Source organism: Mixophyes fleayi, chromosome 2 (genome assembly GCF_038048845.1).
Source record: "Mixophyes fleayi isolate aMixFle1 chromosome 2, aMixFle1.hap1, whole genome shotgun sequence".
NCBI lineage: Eukaryota > Metazoa > Chordata > Amphibia > Anura > Limnodynastidae > Mixophyes > Mixophyes fleayi.
The window spans coordinates 195,240,168-195,267,346 of NC_134403.1; the positions used below are offsets into that span (position 1 = coordinate 195,240,168).

General features: G+C 40.8%; 1 protein-coding gene across 2 annotated transcripts in view; it reads left to right on the forward strand.

Annotated features, from left to right (window-relative positions):
• Positions 1-27,179, forward strand: part of VAV1 (vav guanine nucleotide exchange factor 1) — a 93,478-nt gene that overhangs the window by 24,024 nt on the left and 42,275 nt on the right. For both annotated transcript variants that reach the window (XM_075195255.1, XM_075195256.1), the window contains exons 2-10: positions 53-169; positions 6,722-6,780; positions 6,887-6,952; positions 11,993-12,113; positions 12,299-12,391; positions 12,521-12,589; positions 15,348-15,451; positions 25,129-25,228; positions 26,784-26,879. In XM_075195255.1, the coding sequence (XP_075051356.1) occupies positions 53-169; positions 6,722-6,780; positions 6,887-6,952; positions 11,993-12,113; positions 12,299-12,391; positions 12,521-12,589; positions 15,348-15,451; positions 25,129-25,228; positions 26,784-26,879 (825 nt within the window). The remainder of the gene's footprint in view (positions 1-52; positions 170-6,721; positions 6,781-6,886; positions 6,953-11,992; positions 12,114-12,298; positions 12,392-12,520; positions 12,590-15,347; positions 15,452-25,128; positions 25,229-26,783; positions 26,880-27,179) is intronic.

Genomic DNA, 27,179 nt, shown 5'->3' on the forward strand with positions numbered 1-27,179 from the left:
CTGCTTACTACTGTGGGACATTACTTTTATTGACTTTGGTCTCCTCTTTCAGTTCCTTTGCTTGAAGAATATCCGAACATTTCTTTCCACCTGCAGTGAAAAGTTTGGGATGCGCAGAGCTGACCTGTTTGAGGCTTTTGACCTGTTTGATGTCAGAGATTTCGGAAAGGTATGCATTATAATGAATGACCCGTAACTTCCACTCTGTATCTTTTCAGTATAAGTGTGATTTTGCTTGTCCATCTTATTTTTCATCTGAAATAACTTGGGCTCAGGTAATTAGGAGTTTGAATGCATTTTTTTACATGAACACTGCAAGTATGTTACAACTAGGAGTGAAAATAAATATTCTGAAACAGGAATGGCCTTCATTATGGTTTAGAGCTCAAACACATAGACACTTAACAACAACACTAGCTAAAAGCATAGCAAAACCATGTTTCATCATAATTAGCTTCTACTTAGTAACCACTAATTTTAAATCATTTCCTTATCTACAGTTCACTACCTCTCAGAGTCTGCTGCCTAAGACAGCTGCTTCAGTCTTTCTCACTAAAGGAACACGCTTGTCTACTACCTCTCTATCGCTGTTTGTATTGCTCTCATATACCCCTAACCCAGAATTCATCCCTTTACATACATATCATTCCCTAATAAATCTTTGGAGTTTTGCTAACAATTTGACAAACTTAGACCTATACAATCTATTTGTACTTAAAAACTTTACATACTAAAAACATAATCCATGGCCCTTATTCTTTTTGAGATGCTTCATGTAACTGACTGGCCAACATTGTGTCCTATGTCTGCAAACAGTACTGCTTAAAGACAATAGTGTAGGCCTGACCAAGCTGAGGCTCTCCGGATGTGTGAAACTACAAGTCCCAGCATGTTTTGCCAGCGCATAACCAGTTGGTTTGCCCTGGGCTAAATTCCACTTATAGCCCTATATCTTCAGCCACACTGAGAGAGATATTTCAGCCAATTTTTCAAAACAAGAGTATACTTTACTTTATTTCCACAAGGTACATACAACATTTCAACCCAACATTTTAAACTTGTATTAATGATGCTCTGCAAAGTGTTTGTTGGATGTTTATATTTTGTTAGGCGACGTATGAGCTCTTTTAGAGAGAGGTTTAGAGCTTATTATTAACTGTTACTTATATAGCACCACTATTTTATGCATTGCTTTACAGAGACTAATAATACCACTTTCATACTGCCGCCCCGGCAATATCCCGTGTTGTTAACCCGGGATATTGCCGGGGCACAGGGCACCTGCCCGACCTGGGTTTTAGAAAAAAAAAAGTGTAAAGGAAGATTTGAATTAAAAAAAAATACATAACAAATGTTTATTTAACTTATTTTCAGCCAGCGGTGTCTCCGGTGCGTTGCCGGCTGTCAGGGGGACCTCTGGGTACTAAAATGACGTCATTTCTAGTCCATTAGAAATGACGTCATTTTAGTACCCAGAGGTCCCCCTGACAGCCGGCAACGCACCAGAGACACCGCTGGCTGAAAATAAGTTAAGTAAACATTTGTTATGTATTTTTTATTAATTAAAATAATTTTTTTTACACTTTGCCATTTTTATTTTTTTTACAGTATGAATGGTGAGACCCGGGAATTACACGGGTTGCACCATTCATACTGCAGACGAGCGGGGTCCAACCCGGGAATTACCCCTCGCAAAATCCCGGGTCTAAGTCCCGGGATTTTAGACCCGGGATTTTGTGGCTGGACTATTCATACTGCACCAAGACCCGGGTTTTTCAGTGTGCCTCTGCAAAAACCTGGGTTTTTGGTGCAGTATGAATTGGGTATTATTCACATCAGCTCCTGCACCAGTGGAACTTACAATCTATATTCCCTACCACATGGGCACACTTTAATTTTGTCAGAAGCCAGTTAACCTACCAGTATATTTTAGAGAGCTGGGCCAGTTTAGATCAAATTGGCAAACAATTGGTACCTGCGTGAGCCTCAATCCGCTGCAGCAATCTCAATGTGTATGGGTAGTTTTTCTGCTAAGCTTTTTTCAGTGCCTGTGTGTTCGAGCCCCAAAACATAACAAGGGTTAGCTAATGTTTGTTGTAGGTAGGCTTGTGACTTGGGTAAAAATATAGAGCTTGGGTAAAGCTTAGAACTTACAATAGGATTAGGCTGAGAACATGTTACTTGATTTTCTCTAAGGTCAATTGACCTTTAAAAACACAAGAACACATATCTCAAAATAAACTAACATAAGCAACCTCTAGTGGGTACAACTGATATTCTTTAATAATCCACCTGGAGAAAATTACATGGGATCAGTAGATGTTTACAAATCTTTTTAATTTCCCATCCAAATTTGCTAAATTGTTAAATATAGGTTAATTAATCAGAAAACATGGAGGGATTTAGTCATCACATTCAAATTTGGAAAATATATGGAAAGGTGCATTGCAGCTATGAGTTTACAAAATACAGGATATGAATGGAGGAGCACATTTTAGGCATTAAATACATAGTTATCACAATAGGAAACAAAAAATGAAATGTTGCTTTAGTCTCTGTAATATTGCTATGTAAGATAGTATCTAAATAAACATGAAGTTCTTAGTGCACAATTTACTCAAACTGTGAATCTTTCGAAGTAGAGTGACCTACAATAATGATATACGTAGCTCTCTGTTGCATCTGTCTACAGGTAATAGATAACGCTGGTGGAACCTAGCTCAATGACTCGGGCTGCATGCAGCCCTCTGAAATGTCACCTGTGGCTCCCAGCTCCTTCCTGCTCTAATGTCAGATTGATTTTACAGCATGTAACAATTGTTCAAAAGTACCTGCTGATATGTCATTACAGATAGGTGCCTATTCTTTTGATTAAACTTACTGCTGAGATTAAGGGTAATGGTCCTACTGAAGGTTAGAGGGCCACTCATGTGTCCCCTGTAGTATATCAAGTTTCCTATCACTAACCTAGCTGAAAGTTACTGTACTTACACTTATAAATAAGTAGGTGGAGTGCTGGAATAAAGTGACGGAAGTCACAACCTTCAAACTGCTAAAAGGGGGGGTGGGGTTCAGTTTGCATACCAAGAGAGGATACACACCCAAATTTGTTGAAAGTATGGAAGGCTGCTTTACCTCTGTAAATGACATTACAAAACTCAGGATGAGAATACAAGAGCACACTTTAAATACTAAACACTAATCGCAATAATAAACATTTTATGTATACGACTCTGTAATGTTTGTACACAGTAACAAGTTCTAGACATAATGATACATTAGCACATTTATTTTCTCAGTGCATGAAATGACCACGAGTAATTACACATACTGTATGTTTAATATGCTGCCTGAACACAAAGAGGCAAAAGCTGTTGTTTCAGTTCCCGTGTGGGTTTCACTCACTTCCTGTTACAGTCGTACTCTTTCAGCAACTGCTGGGAAACTCCAGCTTACAGCATCACTTCTGAACAGAGAACACACTAGTAGAAGAGCCTAATATAATTTGACAACCATGAGAATTAAGCAAACTGCCTCTAATTACATTTACTTCAAAGAGGCAATGGTACAAGTCTCCCCAGGCTACAATTATTTTTACATGACAAGGATCGTCATCATCATCAACATTTATTTATATAGCGCCACTAATTCCGCAGCGCTGTACAGAGAACTCACTCACATCAGTTCCTGCCCCATTGGAGCTTACAGTCTACATTCCCTAACACACACACAGACAGACTAGGGTCAATTTTGTTAGCAGCCAATTAACCTACCAGTATGTTTTCTGAAAGATGGCCAGGGCTTCATACACTACATAGGTAATTTTAGAGCACAGAAATCCCTGCAATCACTCTGAATTCCATTGTCCGAGGCCCTGCACCAAGCTCTGTCCCTCAGAGGGGGAAACGTCAAGAGTATTGGCATCAGAACAGTTGGCACTGAGGAGTGAAGCGCCTCATTGCTAGCTCTAGTGCTGCTCACAATGTTACCTCAGTAGGATTGCAAGTATCAGGAGGACTCTGCATTACTTTTCTGAGACCCTGCACCAGTCAGTCCACTGGGACAATTACCACACTTGAACCACACCACCATGAAAGTAAGATTACTGTTAGGAGGAGACCGTGGTGGTCAAAATGGAAGATGGGTAAGGCTGGTATTTAATAATGTGGGCACTCTTACGGACTGGAGTAAAATGATAGACAAACATGTTGGAAGTTTGATGGCTTGGTATATAAACTTATAAGCACCGGTTATATAAAAATGCAGTGTAGTGTGTTCCAGACAGGTTTGCGGGACTGTTATAGGAATGAAATTCACACTGAGTTGCGCAAACCTGTTTGTGGTACGCTGGTAGAACAAGTCCATATAACCTTAACTCAGAACACATCTTAGAATGGCAGAGATACATTGATGACATCATCTGTATTTTGAAAGGGAACTTATATCAATGATAATAATCTCAACCTCAAATGCACAGCCACAACCCACCAAGAGCGTGGAATTGCTGGATTTAGAAATTTACGGAGAAGATTGTAATCTAGAAGCCAGGACCTTTATGAAAAAAAGTGGACTGCAACAACCACATTTTGGCCACAAGCAACCATCACAGAAACTGGCTACAAAGCGTCCCAAGTAGGCAGTTCAAAAGGATCCACAGAAATTGCTCTGGAATGTCAGAGTTTGACAAACAAGCAGAAAGTATGTACACCAAATTTATCTAAAAAGAATACGATACTGAAATTTCATGCAACAAAACTTTCAGAGAAGCAAGAAACATAGACAGAAATTTCATGCTTGTTCCCAAAAAAGACATTCAAGAATGAGACCATGGGAAACAGTCAGGTAAGATTAATCGCACAGTTCAGCGACCAATCAGAGGCAGTAAATAAAATTGTATAGAATTATTGGGCCATCTTGTGCAAGGATGAGAAACTCAGAGACTTCATCTCAGAAAGACCAAAAATCATTTTCAAAAAGGCTCAGACCCTTAAGAATAGCCTAGTAAGAAATGCTCCTCCAATAAAAGAAAAAATCCCCTTGGCTAGATGACAATAAAGGGGGATGCTATTTCTGCAACAGATGGAAAGCCTGCAAATATCTAGGAATGAGTACCACCAAATCAGTTACAGAAATCATATCCAACCACAATGTAAGGTAATTTCCCATTAGGGAAAAAAATAACTTGAGACTGTTGAAGCTATATATCCTCTACAATGTCCCTGTAACAAACACTATGGGCAGGACAACAAGAAGTTTGAAAATTAGACTGCACGGACATAAAGAACAAACAGCAATCACAAGAAGTTCACGATCATCATTATTCACTGTTTTCACCCACCCCTGACCGCCTGCAAAAAATGCCGCCTTCTCAAGCACATAGGTATAATTGTGCAATTGAAAAAAGTCGCCCTTACTGTACTCAGCCTACATTAGAGCGAACCGTCCCACCTCTCCAGGTGCAGGCTGGCATAAGTGGTGGAATCATGCAAATCTGCATGTGCCCACTCTCTGCACAGAGCTACGGTAATCTGGCATAGTACTCACTCATATCATCCTAAATATGTCAACTTTAGAACTGGTCATATGTTTACCCCGTTCTTTACAACAACATGCCAACTGTTTTTAGGTGCTTCACTGTAAGGCAGAAGGCAATAAGGATCATTTAAAACAATAGCTATTGACTGTGGCATGAGGGCAGCCACTGTGCTCCTGATGGTTAAAAAGAGTTTGTTTTGTTGCGCTAGTATGCCATCAACAGGGGCCAATCAAAAGTGTTACTAGCAATACAAATTTGTAAATATCAGAGCTTTGTTTTTGACTCAGTCTAATTTTATGTAGCACCCGTTTCCCTAGCACACCAAAATGGGTGGGGAAATGTTCTCTCTAGCTTCAGTGCCTCCACCTGAGTCTTCTGCACAGTATAGTGGGATGCAGACTGTGACTGAATCCACCAGGGGTTGACTCGGGAAGCCCTTTGTACCCGACCACAACGCACCAACACACAGTGTGAAAATAAATCAACAATAAATACAATCCTGCCAATATTAAATAGTTTGTAAGGTTAACGTTGGTGCACTTGTTGAAACGTTGGCAACTTTCATTATATCTCTGACAGGTAACACCGTCTCTGATATACGTGCAGCATTAACAATGTCACAGTGTTTGGTGTGTTTTTGTTACTTATCTCTCTCCTTTGAAGATGAGGGTCTTGGCCACTGTTGGGTCATGGACTAACTACAAGCCTGATCTTGCTAGCTGTCCCTCAGACATAGGCTCGCTTTGCTGTGTAATCTCCCTCAGGCTGCTTAGGCGACTTGATAGTGGATCTTCTGCAGTGATCCAACTACAAGACCTCTCTGTGCAAATCTACACCCAGCTTCTCTTTGCATAGCTTGGGTATCCCTCTGTTCCTCTATACACTTCACTCCTCCTCCTGTTGCTGTGACACACTTCACACACACCCAGCACCTCTTCCTGTCAGCTTTTTCCTTTCTGCCTCTCTCTCTTCTCCTCACAGACTCTCTGGTATGGCTGACCACTGCTTCACCCTGCGTTTTCATAGCAAGCTCAGGTCTTGGCTGCTTAGTATAAGCCAGCCTGGTTACATTTACAGTGAATTAAATTGTGTTTTAGCTACAACTTAACGAATTTCATGCCTGTCACAATCATATTTGCAAGTGGAATATCCACTGAATTCATTATTCTGTTACTTCCATTTCAGGTAATCAACACACTGTCCTTGTTATCCTGGACTCCTATTGCTCAAAATAAAGGACTCTTGTAAGTATGATGAGTTTTGCTTCTTGCTATTTGTATTGGAGTTAGTACACGTTAACAATGGTAATTATGTAAGTGTATGACAATCTGTGTTTAATTTTTTTCTAAGGCCATTCCCTACTGAGGATTTAGAAACAGACGATGACATCTACAGTGGTCTCTCTGATCAGATTGAGTAAGTAAAAAGCACTCTAATCCCATTGTAACAGTAATTCTGCTAAAGAAGCTGGCATACCACAAACATGCCACTAGTGTAGCTTAAACAAAAGCAAACCGGGCTCAACTGTAAATAGCCAAGAAATCTGAAAGCTGCATTAGGTTTGCCTGCCTAATCACCGGTGTAATCTAATATGGACATAGGAATAATCCAAGTGATCACAAACAGGCAGAATATGGAGTCTATTTAAAGAGCGTAACTAGAAATTTTTAGCACCTGGGGCAAGAAGGAAAATTGATGCCCCTTAAATCTGTGATCCTGTAATGGCAATAGCAGAACAGGTATTGCTGCAGTAGAAGTACCACCACAATAGTTGTTAAATAGGCTTCCCCATGCAAAGCTAGAGAATCATGCTGCCAACAGGGCTATTGCCAGCAGTAACCTGTTTATGTTTAGAGCAAAACAAAAAGAAAAAACAATAGGGCATTTTGTCCTGTGATAAATTTGTGCCTATAGCTGGATGATGAAAGTAATACATTTTCAACATTAAACTGTGAATCCCTGAAGAACAGCAGTGCATGGCACAGAGCATATAACCTGGCTTACATACATACTATTGGTCGATTTAATAAGTTAAAGAAGTAAAGTTTTTTTTTCTCTTTTCAGCACCCGAAAATATTGTCTATGTTCGCTCAGATTCCACTTACTGCCTATGACAGGATGGACTGCCTATGCCACCCTGTCTGTTGTTGCTGGGAACCGGCTGGGCTTACTTTGCCTCCGTCCCCTTTCATTATTGCCCTCCTGCCCACAGTAGGAGGAGCCTACTGCCACCACTGGACTCCTTTATGGCATCCAGAACCACGTTCCTTCTGGGTAACTGTCGCTGCTAGTGTACTCCAGTGCTGGTACACTTGGGCTGGTACCCCTGACCGCTTACTATGGATCAGGGTGCTGTGGATGGATCCCCCCTGGCCTATCACACTGGTCAGATCTGCTGGGTAGTGGCAGAATAGTGGTACTGGAGAGCTGGGTCCAAGCCTCAGAAACAGATAAGATTTATGATCTAATCTGTAGGTCACAGGATTACAGCAATGTTGAAGAAGTTGTCAAGCAGGGTGTTGAAGCAGAGAATGATGTTTATTTCGCTCAAGTGTCCTGACAAGGACAGTTCCACTGATTAAAGGTATCAATGGTCAGGTCAGATGGAACATCAGAATGATACATTTCAGTTTACAAGGGCTCTCTGTTTATACAGTTTTAGACACAGCCTCACATGCTATTTTTAGAATCAGGATGCAACTTGTTTACCCAAACATGGATTTACATGCAATGCAAAGCTAACAATATTTACGGTTATCTGTGATATCCTAAAACCTTGCTCTGACTTCCGGCATCTTATCTTGGACACAGTGGATATTTGACGGCAAGTCTAATTACCCCTTTCTTTTCCCTCAAGGGGTATTGGACACTCACATCAAAAGGTCTAATCAACATGAGATTAGCATTGGTGCTTTCTTCCAACAGTTGCAGAATGCACATTTCCTCCAAAGAATAGAATTCTCCAAGAAAAGTTGCAAACCTCAAACAAGGCATTTCCTTACACTAAGATATACAAAAGACTCTCTAAACAAAGGCTTATTGTATCAGATATATACATCAGAAATAATGCATTTCCTCTAGCAATGCTAAAACAAACGAGTTTCTTCCCTGGTCTCAGAAATAAAGATTTCCTATATCAAAATATACACAATATCAAAAATAAGTGGATTGGCAATTATATAAATAAGCGCCCTGTGCTATTTCCTTTGAATAAATTTATACCATAAGTTATTTATAAGTGATCCAGTCACACTGTCATTATTCTAATATTTCCCAGCAGTAATTAAATTGTAAAATACAATTTTTGAATGTGTTGTTTTGTTCCAGATAATCTGAAACTTAAAAAAAGATGTGTAGAAATAAGGTGGAAGCACACAAATATAGGCCCAAATCACTTACAACTCTCCCACACTCCTTGAACCTATTCTGTGCCCCAAATGCAGACACCACCCTCAGGTTAGGTACTAAGGTCCTAAACCCCGACAGCAATTAGGCCTCCATAAGAACAGCGATGGAGGGCATACCGATTTTCCCAGACAGCTTGCAAAATAGACTTCACATGGCGCATGAAGAGGCCGTCAGGCCAGAATGACTTAAGTATACAGAGCAACACTGTCTTTATGGCTATTACGCTGTTCATTTAAGGAGGCACAGGGTGTAGCGCCAAATACAATGTTTTTTATTTTCAACCGGCGCCTCCTTAAATGTACAGCGTTTTTCTTATTCAGTCAGTCACCTACAGACCTGCCCCTGATCACAATTATTATCTACTCATACACTTCATCATTATCATTGTTTATTTATAAGGCAAAATAAACTCTGCAGCACCGGACAATCTGCAAAACAAATCTTACAAGAATCAAATCATAGATAGAAACAGAACACAAGGATATATGAAATTGATGGGGAATGTGCAGAGATGAGAGAACAGAGAGGTCTCTGCTCGTGAGAGCTTACAGTTCATAGATCCTCCCCTAATCCCCCGAAAAGCCCTAATTGCGTAGAGTGTGAGGAGAGCTCGGGGAGAATTGTACAGACTGTTGGACAGCTGGCCACTGGAATTAACGTTTGAGTAATGTGGGCACAGTCTGGAGTGATCTGTATGACTTCTGTACAAATGGACAGCTCCCAACTGTGTGCAAGTGGTGTCCTGCCGTAGCAAATCGTCAAGCCTGAATTTTTTTCTACCCAAGGTCACTTTTTTATGACTTCCTTTACCCGTCTTCCCAAGTGCCTTAGTTCTCCATGCTTCCCAACCCAATTCCATTTATTTTTATTAAATTATAAAAAAAACACATGGAAAGAAATTATCCAAAATTAAGCCCACTGTTAATATTTTTAATGTTTATAACATGTAACATAGTTGAGGAGGTTGAAAAAAGACACCAGTCCATCAAGTTCAACCTATTTTGGATCTCCTGTGATCCCTCACTTTTTTTTTAAATTGATCCAGAGTTAGCAACCGCCAATCTGTTTCAATTGTGAAAATCCCCCCACACCCAATATTGCAGTCCTATTTTTACCCTATATCCAGTACTATCCTTCATTTTAAGTAACGGTCGTATCCCTGGATACAGTTTTCCGCCAAAAAATTGTCTAACCCTTTCTTAAACATATCTATTCAATCTGCCATCACAACCTTCCCTGGCAGAGAATTCCATATCTTGACTGCCCTTACTGTAAAGAACCCCTTCCTTTGCTGGTTGTGAAATTTCTTCTCCTCTAACCTTAGGGGGTGACCACGTGTCCTGTGCATAGTCCTTGTGGTAAAAAGTTCCCATGAAAGTTCTCTGTATTGACCCTTAATGTATTTGTACATAGCAATCATATCTCCTCTTAGACGCCTCTTTTATAAATTAAACATGCCTAAGCTGGCTAACCTTTCCTCATAACTTAATGACTCCATACCTTTTATCAATTTTGTTACCCTTCTCTGAACCCTTTCTAGTTCCAAATTATCTGTTTTATGGAGCGGTGCCCAGAACTGTACTGCATATTCAAGATGAGGTCTTACCAACGATTTATACAGTGGCAAAATTACACTGTCTTCCCTTGCATCTATACCTCTTATTATGCATGCCAATACTTTATTTGCCCTTGCAGCTGCTGCTTGACATTGAGCACTATTGCTAAGTCTACTGTCTACGAGCACTCCCAAATCCTTTTCCATTATAGAGTCTTCTAAATTAATTCCATTTAATTTATATATTGCGTTCTTGTTTTTAATCCCTAAATGCATAAATCTACATTTATCTATGTTAAACCTCATATTCCATTTGGCCACCCCAATCCTCCTGTTTATTTAAGTCCCTCTGTAGAGAAGCTACATCTTGCTCTGATTTTATTTCCGAGTTTAGTGTCATCTGCAAAAATAGAAGCATATAAATAAATGGTGATGATGATGAAGCTTTACTCTCTAAACCATCACCAAGGTCATTAATAAATATATTAAAAAGGAGTGGCCCCAGCACGGAACCTTGAGGTACTCCACTTAAAACTTTTGGCCAATTAGAAAATGTTCCATTTATCACAAATCTCCTTTCCCTATTCTCTAACCAGTTATTTATCCAAGTACAAATGTTGTTTCCTAGACCCTTATTTTGTAAACCAATCTCTTGTGTGGCACTGTGTCAAAGGCTTTTGCAAGATCTAAGTAGACCACATCTACTGTGCTGACCTGGTCTAAGTTCCCACTAACTTCCTCATAGAAACTAATTTGATTAGTTTGACATGACCTATCCCTCACAAATCCATGCTGATTACCACTAATAATCTTATTGCGCACCAAGTAATCCTGAATACTATCCCTTACTATACCTTCCAGTAGTTTCCCCACTATTGATGTCAGGCTTACAGGTCTATAATTCCCTGGTTGTGATCTCGTCCCCTTTTTAAACAATGGCACCACATCTGCTATTCGCCAATCCCTTGGTACTTAGCCTGGTGAGATTAAATCCATGAATATTAAGAATAGCGGTCTAGCTATTTCTGAGTTTAGCTCCATAAGAACCCTTGGGTGTATGCCATCTGGACCTGGAGCTTTATTTATCTTAATATTCTTCATGCACCGCGTTTATGTGAAATCTGTTTTGCAAGCTGTCGGGGGGAAACCACTATCGGTATGCCCTCCTGTACCTATTTGATTATTTATGTACAAGTTAAGAACATAATAACAGTAATTTGTAAAAGAAGTAGAGTGCTGCCCTTGTACCGCTGTTGCCTGGACCTGTGTGACCCTTCCACAAATTCGGGTCTGCACATCGGCCTAACCAGACACGGCCTCCAAACTTTATTTATTGTGACAATCTTCTCTATAGAGCTGCTGTTTGAATCATACACAAACTCTGTTCCCATTTTCTGATATCATTGTCCTAATCATATACAACATTATAGTTGCAGTCATTGGCACCATTCACAGAGTAACTTCTTATTTTCACATAATATCTTCTACCATAGTGACACAGGAGAGGAAGATGAAGAACTCTATGATTGTGTTGATATGGATGAAGAGGAAGGCAATGAAATATATGAAGTGCTTATGAAGAGTGAAGTGCAACCTGCACCAGCTAAAGATGGGGTAAATTATGAGACCAATTATATAGAACTATGGAGGCACAGGATTTAATATTGGGGTTATGCAAGTCAACATGGCTAACAGCTGCAGGTGACAAATACCCAAGGGGCTAAAGTCCTAGGGGAATAATGATGACAAGGCTCGTTGTGTAAAGGAATATCTACGCTTTCTTTTCTCTGATCCCACAGAAGATGACTATGGATGATATGAAGAGGTGCTGCCTCCAGGAACTGTACCAGACAGAGGAGAAATATACGGAAACACTGGGAACCATCTGTCAGGTAACACACACACACCAGAGAACGAAGTTCTGAAATACATTTAATGTCTAGATATTGAAATGTATTTTATTGTGTTTTATATTATTGAAATATTTTATGAAATTGAAATAAACATTTACTTTTTTTCAGTACTTTATGAAGCCCCTTCAGATGTTCCTTCGCAAAAAAGAAATGAATGATATCTTCATGAACATATTGGTGACTACATGTTTACTTCTCTTGTCTTATAAAGGCTATTCTTCTCCATCTCAACGCCTCTTCATTTCTATTGTAACCAAGGATTGCGTTAACACATGTGCAGGTGTCCTTTGCATTTATGAGAGTGATCATCTGCCCGAGGGGAAAAAAACAAGAGTGCCCAACAACTTAATTTACTCAGAAATTTACTCTGCACTGATGTGATGTAGGTTGTCCCAGAGCGGGTTAAGCAGACAAGGGATAGAAAGTCTTAATCCAATTCTGGGCACACTGTGTTGCTATATGTGTATGTATGTAACAGCAATCCCAGTGTGACCAGAGGTTGTGTGACAGGCTGCAGTGTGGGGAGACCGCCTTGGGTGGAAGTTAAGTATTTAAGTGTGTGCTTTTGTTGGGGGCGGAGCTCATCATGCCTCATTGGTTAGCCGGTGACTAGACAGTGGTGCTGTGTTAGACAGTGCTAGGGTTGCAAGTTTGTATTGTCTGGAAAAATGGTTCATATTTTCTGCTATCCTGACAAAATAGAAGAAGAATAGTGAACCAACTGACCTATGTCCTGTCAGCTACCTGGTGTCTATATATGACAACAGGTAGTTGACAGGTCACAGATTTCTTCTGAGTACCTCCATAAGTAAAGTACTCCCATTGCAATCTGCTGGACTCGGCCAATGGAGGAAGCCGACAAGAAGTGTTGAAACAGAGGTGAGGGCAGAGACCCACATCCAAACGATAGAGGCTGCACCATGGATCTCCACACACACGTTCCAGCCTACAGAAATACCGTACCCAAAATGGGAGAAGGTGATTCGGGGGCCACCAGAGAGAGGTGGGCTGGGGTACATGCTCCCGGGGCCCTCTCTTAATCTGTCTCTGAGCCCAGGCTATAGAACTGGTCCTAGTTATTTATTTATTCATTCTATTTTCTGAAACAGCAGTCATGATCATGTGAATGATGATGACTGCCATATCTTTACTCCAGCTGCATCAAGATACGCTCAAAAGGGCCAATTCAATTCGGCTATGTTATTCTAGGAATAACGCGGCCTGTGCACTACTACCATTACTACGGTAATATTGTGCAGTATTACGGTTAGTGCAGTAATTTTAACGCAGATTTTTGCTTGGGACCGCAAGCAAAAATCCAGAATAAAATGACATTAGTAACGGTAATACTATTAGCGCTGCGTTATTCCTAGAATAACGTGGCCGAATTGAATCGGCCCCTAAGTGTATCTTAATGAAGGCACATACTTGCACAGATTTTCAAGTTGCACATATCTTAAGATATACACATTGGGCCCCATTTTTGAAGTCGTAATTATACTCCTACATAAGGGGACGCAAAATTGCAGCCTACCCTCAATGAGGCCTATTTATGGGGATACCTGCTAACTAGACTTTGGGGAAATTTTTTGTCTTTTTCTTAAACCACATTCTACTTTTCATAAGAAGAATATTATAGTAAGGATGGTTTAGGCTATGTCCTGTGTACCAGAGTTTTAGAAGTAGTGTCCTATTTTACCCTAGTAGTACAGTTATGCACTAACAGGAATATTACCCCTAAAATAACAATTGTGTTGAATTTGTTGCACGGCCCCAGTAAAATCTGGGCATGGTTGGACAGATTGAGAGATTGGGCAATCGTTTGTCTTGACTGTTCTTGGTATGTTGGAATGTTTGTCATTGGTCAGTATGACAGTGTATGCAGAACTCTGCCCAGCATGTAACCTAGCAGAAGAGGCTGCCATCAGGGAATTAGAGGTAGTACACTGTGTGAGACCTAGCATCTCTGAGATCCGGGCAAATTTACCATCTTGCCTTGTAGCAACCAAAATGGCTATCACCTCTTCCAGAAGTAGGTAGGATAAGGTGAGATGTATACTAGACAGTAAATGTTAAAAAGTGCATTGTATAGGGAGCTGTTATCTATCCCTAGTTTCAGACGGACAGTAATCCTCTCTTGGACACAAATATTTTTTCCAAATTGTCCATCTTTAGGGCCTGGTGTGCAGATTTGTTGTGATAAAATAGTCTATTTGGCAAGTGACTTTGTATCAACTACAAGTCTACAATATAAAGGATCATTATTCTTTCCTATTCACACAGACAAGTCCCTGCACTGTTTTGTTATTTAAATGCATTGTTTCCCAACATCACCGCGCCCCTTCTCATCTGCAAACCATGTTTTGTGCCATAGAAAATAATGGCATGTTGCAGCTACAGTTTTCCTGAGAATGATTTTCTGTGCAAGCAGCGTGAGTTCACATTGAGTTTCTCGTTGATTTCACCCAGTTCACCAGATTACGACATGATCTTACTGCAGTCTGGACTCTATGTGGATTACGCTCAGATTACTCCACATAATAGCATTGTTTGCACAGTGCACCTGCAGAAACAATCACCAATGTAAACTGACCGTATCGCAGAACTCTTATTTTCCTATGAATCAGACTCCTTATGCATCTAAAATAACACCCTTTGTGTGTATGAATTCTCTGTACACTTTTTGTAATTGTCATTGAAAAGAAAGAAAAGGGTGACACTTAAATAGTGAGAAAACATAATGTCATGTCAGCGTCCCTCAACATATTTAACCATGTTTTTTATACGCACTCTGTTATATAGATTGTTTATTGAGGTGTTGGTATATATGTACATGTAAATTATTTCTATAATATATGCAAGCTATATATTATATACTACCTCATTACCTATGTTTTTGTAAATGTAAATTAGCTCTATGTCCTCTTTATTTCAGGAACTGAGAGCACTTCATGAAAACCTTGTGGCAGAAATGAAGACTTGCATGTTACCCAAGAACAACCACAACCTGTATCAAGTGTTCCTCCAATACAAGAAGAAGTAAGATCACACACTCAATAGGCAACCAGGACCCCCGCCCCCCTTCACTAACCCTTGTTTCATTCTTGCTAGACTTACTACAGATCATATCTCTGCCCCTCAGACATCATGATTTGCAAATCAAAGCAAATCTCACCACTTTTACTACTATTAAGATCACAGAAATTATATAGATATGTTTTGCTGACATTGAGAATCAATATAGCTATAATTATGACACATTTCCTTAAAAGGGGGTTTTCACATACAAACAGATTTAATTTGTGTGTGTGTTTCCTTCTCTGTGTTTCACCAAAGCTTATATATCATCCTTGCACAGTTATTTATTTTCATTGTACTTGGATATGACACAGCTCGTTCTGCTCTGTGTGTTGGATATAACCGTATTATATACTTGGCAGATTGTTGTTGCTGCCTCTACTTTTGAGCGTTCTGGATAGCAGGGCACCGGATAACCTGTTCTGTACCTGTAATAAACTAAACAACTCTATGTTTGGTTTTTTAGACACCTGTGTGTGTTGAGTTGGTAAAAACAGATGTATTTTAAATGGGACCAGAAATATTAATCTATAATTGTATATGCACACATGCTGCCTCAATGTCACTGCTGGTCCTGATTTACTTAGACAGAAGTGAGATGTTGGTCTCTTACTAGATGAAGACTGGGATTATATGATGAGATATGCCAGGGACGGGGGGCGGGTTACTATTTATGTTAAATTCCAGCACGTTCACATGTATATTTTACAAAGAGTGTATACCCCTTAACTTGCATATATTTGCCCAAAATAAAGAAATGGCATGGGATTATTTTGGCATCTACTATGGGACAAAGCTATTGGCAGGATGTTACTGATGGAACTGATAGATCAGGTATAGATGTCCCCTTGTTGTCCCCTGGGGATATGTATATTTGGCTTAACCCTGGGAGGATACAGGGACCTTTAGATCACTCTGACCCATACCAGGTGCAGGATCAACATCATTTTATTAATATCGAATATGTACTTTATTTTGATGGTAAGGACCTTGGTAGCATCTCTTAGTACGATATCGGCTCACACACAGCACTGTCACAAAAGGCACTCTGTATTAATGGAACTTAGATTCCTGCTTTGTACTCGTAACACACAAGTCTCTTGAACTATGCTGACCAGCGTCTCCCTCACTTGCATCAGATGTTCTTCACTTAAGCTCTCTAGATTTACTTACTAACCAAACATAACTTAAATTCTTCCTTTTTTGTGCTTAACTCACCTCCCCCCAGCAAATACATGACATCACTTAAATATAGAGAAAATATAACATATGTTAAACAGTTAAATAATAACATAGTATTTTTAAATAACATTCACATATCACAGGGACAAGTACGGTTATTTGATTTGCACCTTGTCCTAGACAATAGAATCAGAGATTGCTCACAATAGCCTAATTAACATATGACTTGAGGTGCAGACTTGCTTACACCCTGGGGTTAACTGAGGACAATAACCTATTACCTATTAATCTATTGCAATATATTTTGTCTATTCACAAGTGTCTACTGACCAAAGTTTACTCTTATTACCTGTGACATTCCTCATACAGTGATACATTTACAATTGATATCAACATAAATTACAGGTTACAATTCTTAATACAATTGTGCCTAAGGCTAGGTACACACTGAAGAATTTTCCGACCGACGTGTTATCTACAATGACTTTACCTGCGACCGAAGGTCCGATCGCTCGGACGATTAATGCATACATACTTGTCACGTTTAGACGATTAACGAAAGACCTACCGTCCGCCAACGACTATTCACATCCATATTGTCATGAGCAAAGATTAGAATTTTGTACACACTGAAACGACTTATGAGGTCCATGTAATGATATCTCCAAGAAATTTAAATAAGGGGCAGAGCATGTTCAATAGTAACGTGTTATATACAAAAATGTATAAAATTATGCAGGCAGACAAATATAATACACATATTTTGCCTTTTTATTAATGTGTATTGAGTGTACAATAAAGTGACACATAGCTATAATTAAGGAGGCAGACATAAGCAATACAGATATAAATAAAACATTGTTTTTTTTATAACACTACACTGATAAAGATTTCTAATTAAAATTGCAGATATATGCTGTACGCATTAATGCAATAGACACCTGCTATTGCTTTACAGCTAGAAGCACCTAATTACCAAATGAGTGAGGAGCGGACACCACACCATATGGGACTGGTACTGGCATCAGAAATTAACATTCACATGCCCCTGTCACGAACTCCCAGCCTGTCCCACAGCAAACTGAACAGCTGGCCATGACTGGTATCACCTTAGTCAATTAGCAATATATACACCTGTTCTGCCACCACAAAGGATTTATTATAGTGTCCTTACGTTCACCAAAACCACTTATTAATGTTTCACACTTAAGTCACATGTAGCATGAGCCTCCCTGGGCTTTGTAAGTTCACAAAGAATCACGGAGAGCACACTAGATTAAATGTATTTAATCTGAAAAATGTTTCCAAGGCCTAGTTACAAAAAAGTTTATAACAAGACATACATTAGGCTGCACAAATAAGTTTCAGAAAATAAAATAGGAACTAAAACCAGAGTCACTACTTACTAGTTAAGACTTGGTGTGTGTGTGTGAGGGAACACAATTGAGAAATATGAGACATTTCAGTCTTGATAGACACCCTCATGAAAATGCACACTGTGATATCTAAAGCAGCAGATTTTAAACCTTTTTCCACATAGCTCTCACCCCCACCTTTGGAGTTTAGCTGTCAATAAGGACAGATTGATCTCCCAATGTCACAGGGCTTTCGAGTGACCTAGGGATGTCCTGATATCTGGAATGTTCATAGGACCTGAGTTCTCACCTCTGCTCGTTCGGCTTGGCTGGTCAGACCCACATCCTCTGCATACCAAAAAAACTCCTCAGAGATGCTTATCTATCTCTTTCTGGCTAATTTCAAAAGATTATTGACACTTGCATAGGTTCAGACTCATCATCTAGCAAAGCTAGTTGAGATTACATTACAAGGTTACATACAATATATATTATCATACATGAATTCAACAGAAAATAACAATCAGTCATTAGATATACTACATAATCGTCACGCCTCTCCCTTAAACCTAGGGCACGGAGAACTGTGACCTGCCACTCTTTCCTGAACATTCACCACTTTTGCCCCTTGACGGGAGAGGCCATCTGTGTTTCCATGTTCTGCTCCCTTCCGGTGCTGAATAGTGAAGTTATATTGCTGCAAAATTAAACTCCATCTTAAAAGCTTACCATTATCCCCAGAAACTCTATTTAGCTAACTTAGAGGATAATGGTCTGTAATAATGGTAAAATCCCGTCCATACAGATAGGGTTGTAGCTTTTGCATTGCCCATACGCAGGCTAGGCGGCACTCTCGTTCAATGGTAGCATAAGCCACCCCTCGGGGAAGTAGTTTTCTACTTAGGAAAATATTAGGGTGCTCCTTCCCCTGCGCTGTCACCTGGCTAAGGACAGCTCCTAGTCCATAGTTAGACGCGTCAGTCTGTTCTATAAACCTCCTATTGAAATCTGAGGCCTGTAGCACAGGGGACTGGGCCAGAGCAGATTTCAGAGCTGTAAATGCATTTTCACATTCCTCTGTCCAATTAACCACCTGCACAAACTTTCGATAATACTCAGCTGTACCTAAGAAAGACATGACCTGCCTTTTCGTGGTAGGAGTCGGCCATGCAGTGATAGCCTCTACCTTGCCTGGCTCTGGGCGGAGGGTACCTTTCCCTACACGATGCCCCAAGTACTGCACTTCACGCATGTCATGCTGGCACTTCTCTGCCTTGGTAGTCAGACCTCCCTCAGTAATTCGGCCTAAAACACTATTCAGATAGATCAGGTGCTCCTCCAGGGTCTGTCTGAACACCAAAATGTCATCCAGGTAGGCAACTGCATGTCCCTACAGGTCATTGACCAGGCGCTGGAAGGACGCAGGGGCATTTTTCATTCCAAAAGGGCATGACCAAAAACTCAAACAGCCCAAATGGGGTGATAAATGCAGACCGCTCACGTGCCTTGGGTGACAATGAGATCTGCCAGTACCCTCTACTGAGATCCATGATGGTGATGTAGTGTGTCTAGGCAAGCTGATCTAGTAGTTTATCTATCCTAGGCATAGGATAAGCATCAAAAACTGTGGGGTATTTCAACCTCCTATAGTCTACACAGAACCAGGTGCTCCCACATTTCTTTGGGACCAGTTCCACTGGGGCAGCACAAGAACTGTGAGACTTTTGAATTACCCCTAGCTGCAACATCTCGTCATCTCTATAGTTATAAGGGCATCTGCTACCTTGTCTGAGCGAAAGAAGGAAAGAGCTAGTGCTTCGGTGTACCTTGTAGCATAATCCACTACAGTCAGAATGTACTCTATCCCTGAGCTACTGGGGATGGCTATGGGACCCATAATATCCACAGCAACCCATTCAAAGAGTTCTGATATGATGGGCAGGTGAATGAGTGGGGCCCTTCCCACATCACCAGACTTCTCAACAACCTGGCATGCATGGCATGAGCGACAGTGCTTGGCTATGTCAGTCAGCATGCAAGGCCAGTAAAAATAATGTACCAAATGAGCTTTAGTTCTGGCAACACCCAAATGTCCTGCTAGGGGTATCTCATGGGCTACATTCAGCAACCCTTCCCTATAGGTTTGAGGTGCATCTAGTTGCCTGTCAGCAGTTACATCTGGATGCATACTCGTGACATTTTTCTCTCTATACATTTTCCCAAAAAATTCTATCTTCTTATTCTTCAAGACAGGCCTGACTGACCGTCCCCCCCCCCCCCCTCACTGTCGATAAACTGGGATCAGTGTTTTGTTCTGCTTTGAAAGTGTCACTTCTGAGCTCATCAGTGTTGCACACATGAGGTCGCTCAATCAAATCACTGCCTGAATCTGCAGCTTTTACACTGAGGGGGATTAGTTTCTAGTGAACTTCCCTCCACACTTGCAGGGGTTAATGCACAGCTCATCTGTTTTGCTTTCCAGGTCACTCTGCTAATACATTTGATACATTTTCACAGTTTCGGTCACCTTCAGAATTGGGCACATGTAAATCGATCAAACTATCTAAAACATTAGCAGACATGGTATCACTTTTAGGCACAATCACATACATTTTGCTCTAATCAAATTCACAACCCAGGGGATTTAAAGTGTTAGTCTCTCCAACAAGAGCATTATCATCAAGCACATTGGCACATAGCCCCTCCCTCTACATCACAGGTACCTGAAATCTGCATGAGTATTCTCAGCAGCACATGAATTTCATTGCATATTTTTGCACTCAGGTTATGCTAGTCAGCAGAATCCAACTAGGAAAGAATAGGGTTATTTTTCACAAGTGCATCAGAAATGACATCACTTTCATTTATATAAGCAACATGCATCTTTCCCAAATCGATTCCCAACAGTATCGTGGCAGGCAGATTGTCTAGTGCCCCAACGTCTATTATTCCTCTGCCACTTCCCCAATCTAGGTACACTCTGGCTAGGGGTACTGCAGAATGTAGCCCCCCCCCCCACCCCCACTCCTTGCACAGCAATATTCTTCCCTGGAATAATGTTCTCTGGACTCACTAGAACTAGATGTACAAGAGTCAGGTCTGTGCCAGAATCTAACAACCCAAGTGCGACTTGGTGTCCTACCTTAACCGCTTGCAGATTGTCTCTGGGGCATTCTTGGGTCCTCCTGCACACAGGACGGCCACCACTGGCTTTGCTGCTGGGCCCCCCACAGGAGAAGTTGTTTTCTTCTTTTTGGAGTAATTGACACTGATGTGCCTCACTTTATCACATGTAAAACACCTGCGGCCAGTTGCCAAAATGGGTTTCCCCCTCCAAATGGTACAGCTGGTTTGGTTGACGGGGAACTAGGGGGTGATCCACCAGGTTGCCTCTCTTTCCACATAGTTTGCCCTGATGCTCCCAAACTCTTCTTCGTTGCAGGAGCACTGGTAACTGTGCACTTGTAGGTCAGGATAGCAGCCGCTTGTAGTGTCTTAGGGTCGTGATCCACAACCCATTCTCTAACCTCAGCTGGGCACAGTGTGAGGAACTGCTCCTGGAGAATAAGATTCTTTAGCTTATCATACTCCAGTACCTGCAATCCCTAAATCCATTGATGCACCATGAATGATAATTGCACTAACAGTCCAGCATAGGTATCCGTGGGACTGCGCTGTTAGTCTCGTAACTTCCGCCTGTAAGCTTTAAGAGTTATGTTGAAACTAAGTAACAAGGCTTTATTAATTGCAACATAATCGCCGTCTAGTTCCTGGTGAAGGTCTGCAAACGCTTCCAAAGCTTTCCCTCTCAGTCCAGGAGTTAAATAGCTGTCCCACTCACTGGGTTCCAGCTCAAACTGTCAGCAAGTCCTTTCAAATCCCTCAGGAATGCATCTGGGTTGCCATCCTTTTCCAACACGGGAAATTGGTCGTGCCTGGGTATTTTCTACCCAGACTTCAGTCCACCGACTGGCTGTAGAGTCTGGCTAGTTCCAGCTGTTGTTCACGTTCAGCTTGACACTCTGCAGCCTCCCTCTCTGCAGCAGCCCGGTGTTCGGCAGCCTCCCTGTCTGCACGGTGTTCAGCAGCCTCCCAGGCTGCAGCAACGCGGCGATTGGCAGCCTCTTGGAGTTGCTGACTCAGTTTCAGCGAGGTTGCAGGATCAGCATACATCAGCTGTTTGAGATCAGTATGAAGGTAATTGTTCAGGGTAGACTCCCCATTTGATTGAACAGAGGTATTTGGTGGTAATGTCCAGTGCTGACTGCTCTCTTGAAGTGAGGTTTTCTCCACTACCTCCTCCGACTCTTAGTTTATGATCGGCCTCCACAAGCGATTGAATCAGTTGCTGTCGGTTCCTGCCGGGGACGGCAACAATTCCTCTGTTGACACAAAAAGCCAAAAGCTCATCCTTTTATCATCTGCTTATAGTCCGTGGCCATGCTGGACCTCACACTTCCACCAAATAAAATATAAAAAAGAAAACAAGAAAAGGGGATGGGACAGAAACTATATGTGCAGTATATCCTTTAATATTTTGCAAGCCTTGAGCGTAATCTCCGGTCAATTAGGATGGTGACTCTCTCTAGAATCACACACACCACTAATTCACTTAATTCTTATGATAAAGAGAAAAATATTATCAATCCCATAAAGCTGCCAACCAGTTCGTCACGAACGCTCAGCCTGTCCCAGATACAAAAATATGAACAGCTGCCCGTGACTGGCATTATCTTAGTCACTTAGCAATGAATACACCTTTTCTGCCACCATGGAGGATTTATCATGGTGTCCTTATGTTCACCAAAACCACTTGTTAATATTTCACACTTAAATCACATACACTAGAAACGAGCTAATAGAAAACATCTGTTAAATCAACATTTTTAAAAGCACCACACAACAAATCACTCCCAATTTTTAGCCATGATTAGAATATAAAGCGTGAGATATATCATGCATCAGTTTTGCAGATGTGCTTGATGTCAGTATAATCATCAGGAATTAGGAAATCAGTTGTGGCAACAGTACACCACAGACTTTTTTTCTGAAGCAAAATTCCTACATGTTTCTCCACCTTTACCATGCAAGGATACAGAAACATCTAACTGCCGGAGTGACATGCCGAATAGGCAGTGTATTAGAATGTGGCCCACATATGAGTAATCATCTCAGCACAATTATATGGTGGAATTAATTGATGGCAAAATTAGCTTATATGTGCTCAATAGGACTAAGCCCATAAGAGGAGGCACCATTAAATTATGAGTAATGGGGCAAGCATTATTTATTGATTAATGGAGCAATATAAATGTGTAATGAACTTATAGAGGCAAAATTAATTTCTAATGAAATTAAGGGGTAATATTATTTTATAATGAAATTAAAGGATGCACTTGTATTGCTATAAGTGTGCAATATCACCTGGTGTCAATATCATATTTAATTATTGTCCCCGTTAGCAGTCAAATAATATTGCCTGATTGATTACATTATGAAATATGATTGCCACCTTCATTGTAAATTTATTTTGCCCCATAAGTTCATTATAAATTAATTTTGCCCTTTTAATCAATAAATAATGCTTGCCCCATTATTCAGAATTTAATGATGCCTCCTCTTATGTAGCATGCTGTTTGAGCTATCTAGCCTATCTAAGCAGGTGATTATCACCTCTAAACTGATGGCGATGTAGTCAAATTCCCCAGAAACATCACCAGTGGTTTGAAGGTGAAAATTGTCTGTGAAGCGCAGAGATTTCAAAACCTCCATAAAAACCTAGCTCGATACATTTCTTCCCTAAGGTGCCTATTTATCAGCCCTTTAATCGTGTGGAAACGTTTGTTTCCGCATGGTTTAGGCAAAGTTAAGTTAATGGGCTATTTAACATTAGCCTAAATATCTCCTGCAGTAGGCTAACTATGGTAAGAATACCGCAGCCTTCATAATTCTAAATGGGGAATGCGGTCTGGACCAATTTTTCAAGCTCCTTTACATTTCAAGCTTTACTTTTCAGAGCTTGACCCCGAAAGTTAACGCCATCTGAAGATGGCCATTCTATCCTATGGGGAGTGCATCCCATGAGAAGAATCTTCAGAGCCCTCCCCGGAAGGCTTCACTTTCCTCCTCTGCCTCCTATCACTATTTGATTTCTGAGCATCTGATGGCTGTGCATGCAAAGTGCATCGGCCAGGTCAGAACCTGGAAGTGATCGTGATTGCGATCACTTTACTATAGACTAATTGCTGGGACCAGGGCCGGATTAACCCGAGGTCTAACTGGGCTACAGCCCAGGGGCCTCAGGTATCCAGGGGGCCCTTGAAAGTGCTCAGCGGTATTGTTGATCAGGGCGGGGGCTCCCCTGGCCCGATCAATGCTGCTGAGCCTGTCACTGTAGTCATTCCCCGCGCTCAGTAATCTCTTACTGAGGAGATCTCATGAGAGTGAGACTCATAGGGGGGAATTCAATTCCCCCCGAAGTACAGCATCGCTAAAGATATTACCGTTATTACAGTAATATTAACCAGGCTTTCTGCTCACAGCTACCTGAGCTGCGAGCAGAAAGCCGGCGTTAGAACTACCATAATAACGATAATTACGCGCACTATTACCGTAATAACGGTAAGCGCTTGATGGGGGCTCACAGTGGGGCCTCACAGGGAAATGGAGGTCCCCTTAGATCAGGTGCCTCCATTTCCTTAATCCGGCCCTGGCTAAACATTTTTAATAAATAGCTATGTTAAATCATTTCTTAGCACTGCAATAAGAAATGATAATTAATATAGAGAAAATGCGAAGGGTCATAAATAGACCCCTAAGTCAAATTTATATATGTAGGGTTGACGGACTAATTAAAGTGTGTTTGAGTCCGGAAAAACTAGCTACTTATTACTTAATTTCTTTTGTGTCATATTTTGGTCAGTCTTCTGCACTGAATGAAGAAATCTTTATATTGTTTCTCTGTACATTTAATTATTTTTCTTTAATTTGACAATGATATTATGTAACTATAAAAGTTAATTGTGGGTGGGATGCTTTGGGTTATTTTTATGTTGTTTTCTTTAAACATTTCAGTACATATTAAAATGTTTCTTCCAACAGGCTTCTTATTTATGGCACATATTGCAGTCAAGTGGAATCTGCCTGTAAAACGTTGGAAAAAACATCTCAGGAACATGAAGGAGTCAAGATGAAGCTGGAGGTACTTATGGAAAAATAATTTTAAGTTTAATCGCGAGAGTTCATAATAGTTGCACAAGCTGAAGTGAGAAGTTTAGTGGAGTGAGGGCTCCTTGCAGAGAATGATCTAGCAGAACAGTGCACTTAGTTTTGTAGTACTTTAGGTGGAGCAAGATAACTGAAATGAGATAAAGGAGTGGAGATTAGGTATTTTTATGGGCATTCCTTGATGTGCTGAGGGGCACATGGTCATTTTCAGATTGCAAAAGTCCTTAAATTTTGCACCAGCTTAGAGATAGTTGGCTGTCTCATCCAGTGGATCCACAGGTCTCAGCCTAGATTTTTAGTGAAACCTCTTTTGCCCTCCATGTTACGCAGAGACGGAGAAGAGCATTTACAGACTCACACCAAAAACCCAAGAACAGCTTCTCCAGTTGTTTCCTCTTTAAATAAAGGGGCATATTCAATTCCGATCCGATCCGCGGTAACGCGCTGCGCACTACTGCCAGTAATACGGTATCGCAATAACGCGGATTTTCGTACGCAGCCTTACGGGCTGTGAACAAAAATCCACGTTATTGAGGTACCGCGGATTACGTTCGCGGCCGTTCCGGCGCGATCCCGCGAATCGGGATCGGAATTGAATGTGCCCCAAAGAGTTTAAAAAAAAACGAGTGTGCTTTAGTGGTAGCCCATCACCATATATGTACACACCAAGAAGATAAGATGTTGCTTATCTGTATAGATCTTTTTAGTTCAGAGATAGGAATTAGAACAGCTTATCTGTATAACTGCTTCTCAGTGATGTGCAAACAGCATCATCGTTATCATGGTCTCTCTCCAAAGAACGGCATAACCAGCATATTATTATTATTATCATTTATTTGTTAGGCGCCACAAGGTATCCGCAGCGCCGCACACAGTACTAACAGTAGACTATACAGGGTGAAACCATACAGAACATATCTGTATTTCTGCTTCTCAGTCACGCACAAACAGCACACTGCTCTCAAAGTATCTCTCCTCTCGAGTGTCTCTTGAGAGCAGAGGGTAGCCATGCACTTTGATGTGGGCAGATTATCCAGGACCAAAATTATTTCAGGTGCTCTTTGAAAATGACTTGCCATGTGTTGTTTATAGTAGTAGTGGAAATGTGCTTTTGTAGGAACTTATTTTTAAAAAAGGCACACAATATATGTATGTAGTGCACCTCTATATGAGAAAAAGCCCATAATCATCATCATCATCAGCAGCAGCAGCAGCTATTTATATAGCTGTACAGCTTGTTGGCATATATATAATGATTGTGCACTTGGACTATGTGGTGTGAGAAAAACACAGGTTACCTTGTTTCCATTCTGTTGACATGAAATTGTAAACATTTGTCCATCCCTCCTATGGTGACCATTTCGGAAGTAATGGTGACACAGTGTTCAAAGGACACACACCCATCAGTGGTCCTATTTGAAAAATATTTACTGTGAAGTGCTGCTGGGTAGTGCTTATATGTCAGAAGTGCTTTCGTTATCACTACAATATTTGTAATAAAGTATGAATCTTATAACACTGGTTTGCAGGAATGTTCTCAGAGAGCCAATAATGGTCGCTTCTCCCTGCGAGATCTGCTGATGGTGCCGATGCAGCGGGTTCTAAAATATCATCTTTTATTGCAGGTAACAATATTTGCCCTAACTATGCATAGCGTTTTGTTATGTGCGTATTGTCGCTAACCAATAACGATTGTCGAACCTCGATTTGTGTTTCCAAAGCACAAAGATTTATTCGCAATAAGTGGAATAATATGCTCAAGCGAAGTAATAGTAAATACAGCCGTTACTTATCGCAGGCGCTCTGGATCCAGTGCAGTCATTCAATCCTGAAGTCTGGGGACAAGATGTCTGCACTCTGGATCACAAGCTGCTGCTTATATACACAATCAAATACAGTAATACAATGAAGATGGTATAGCTTGC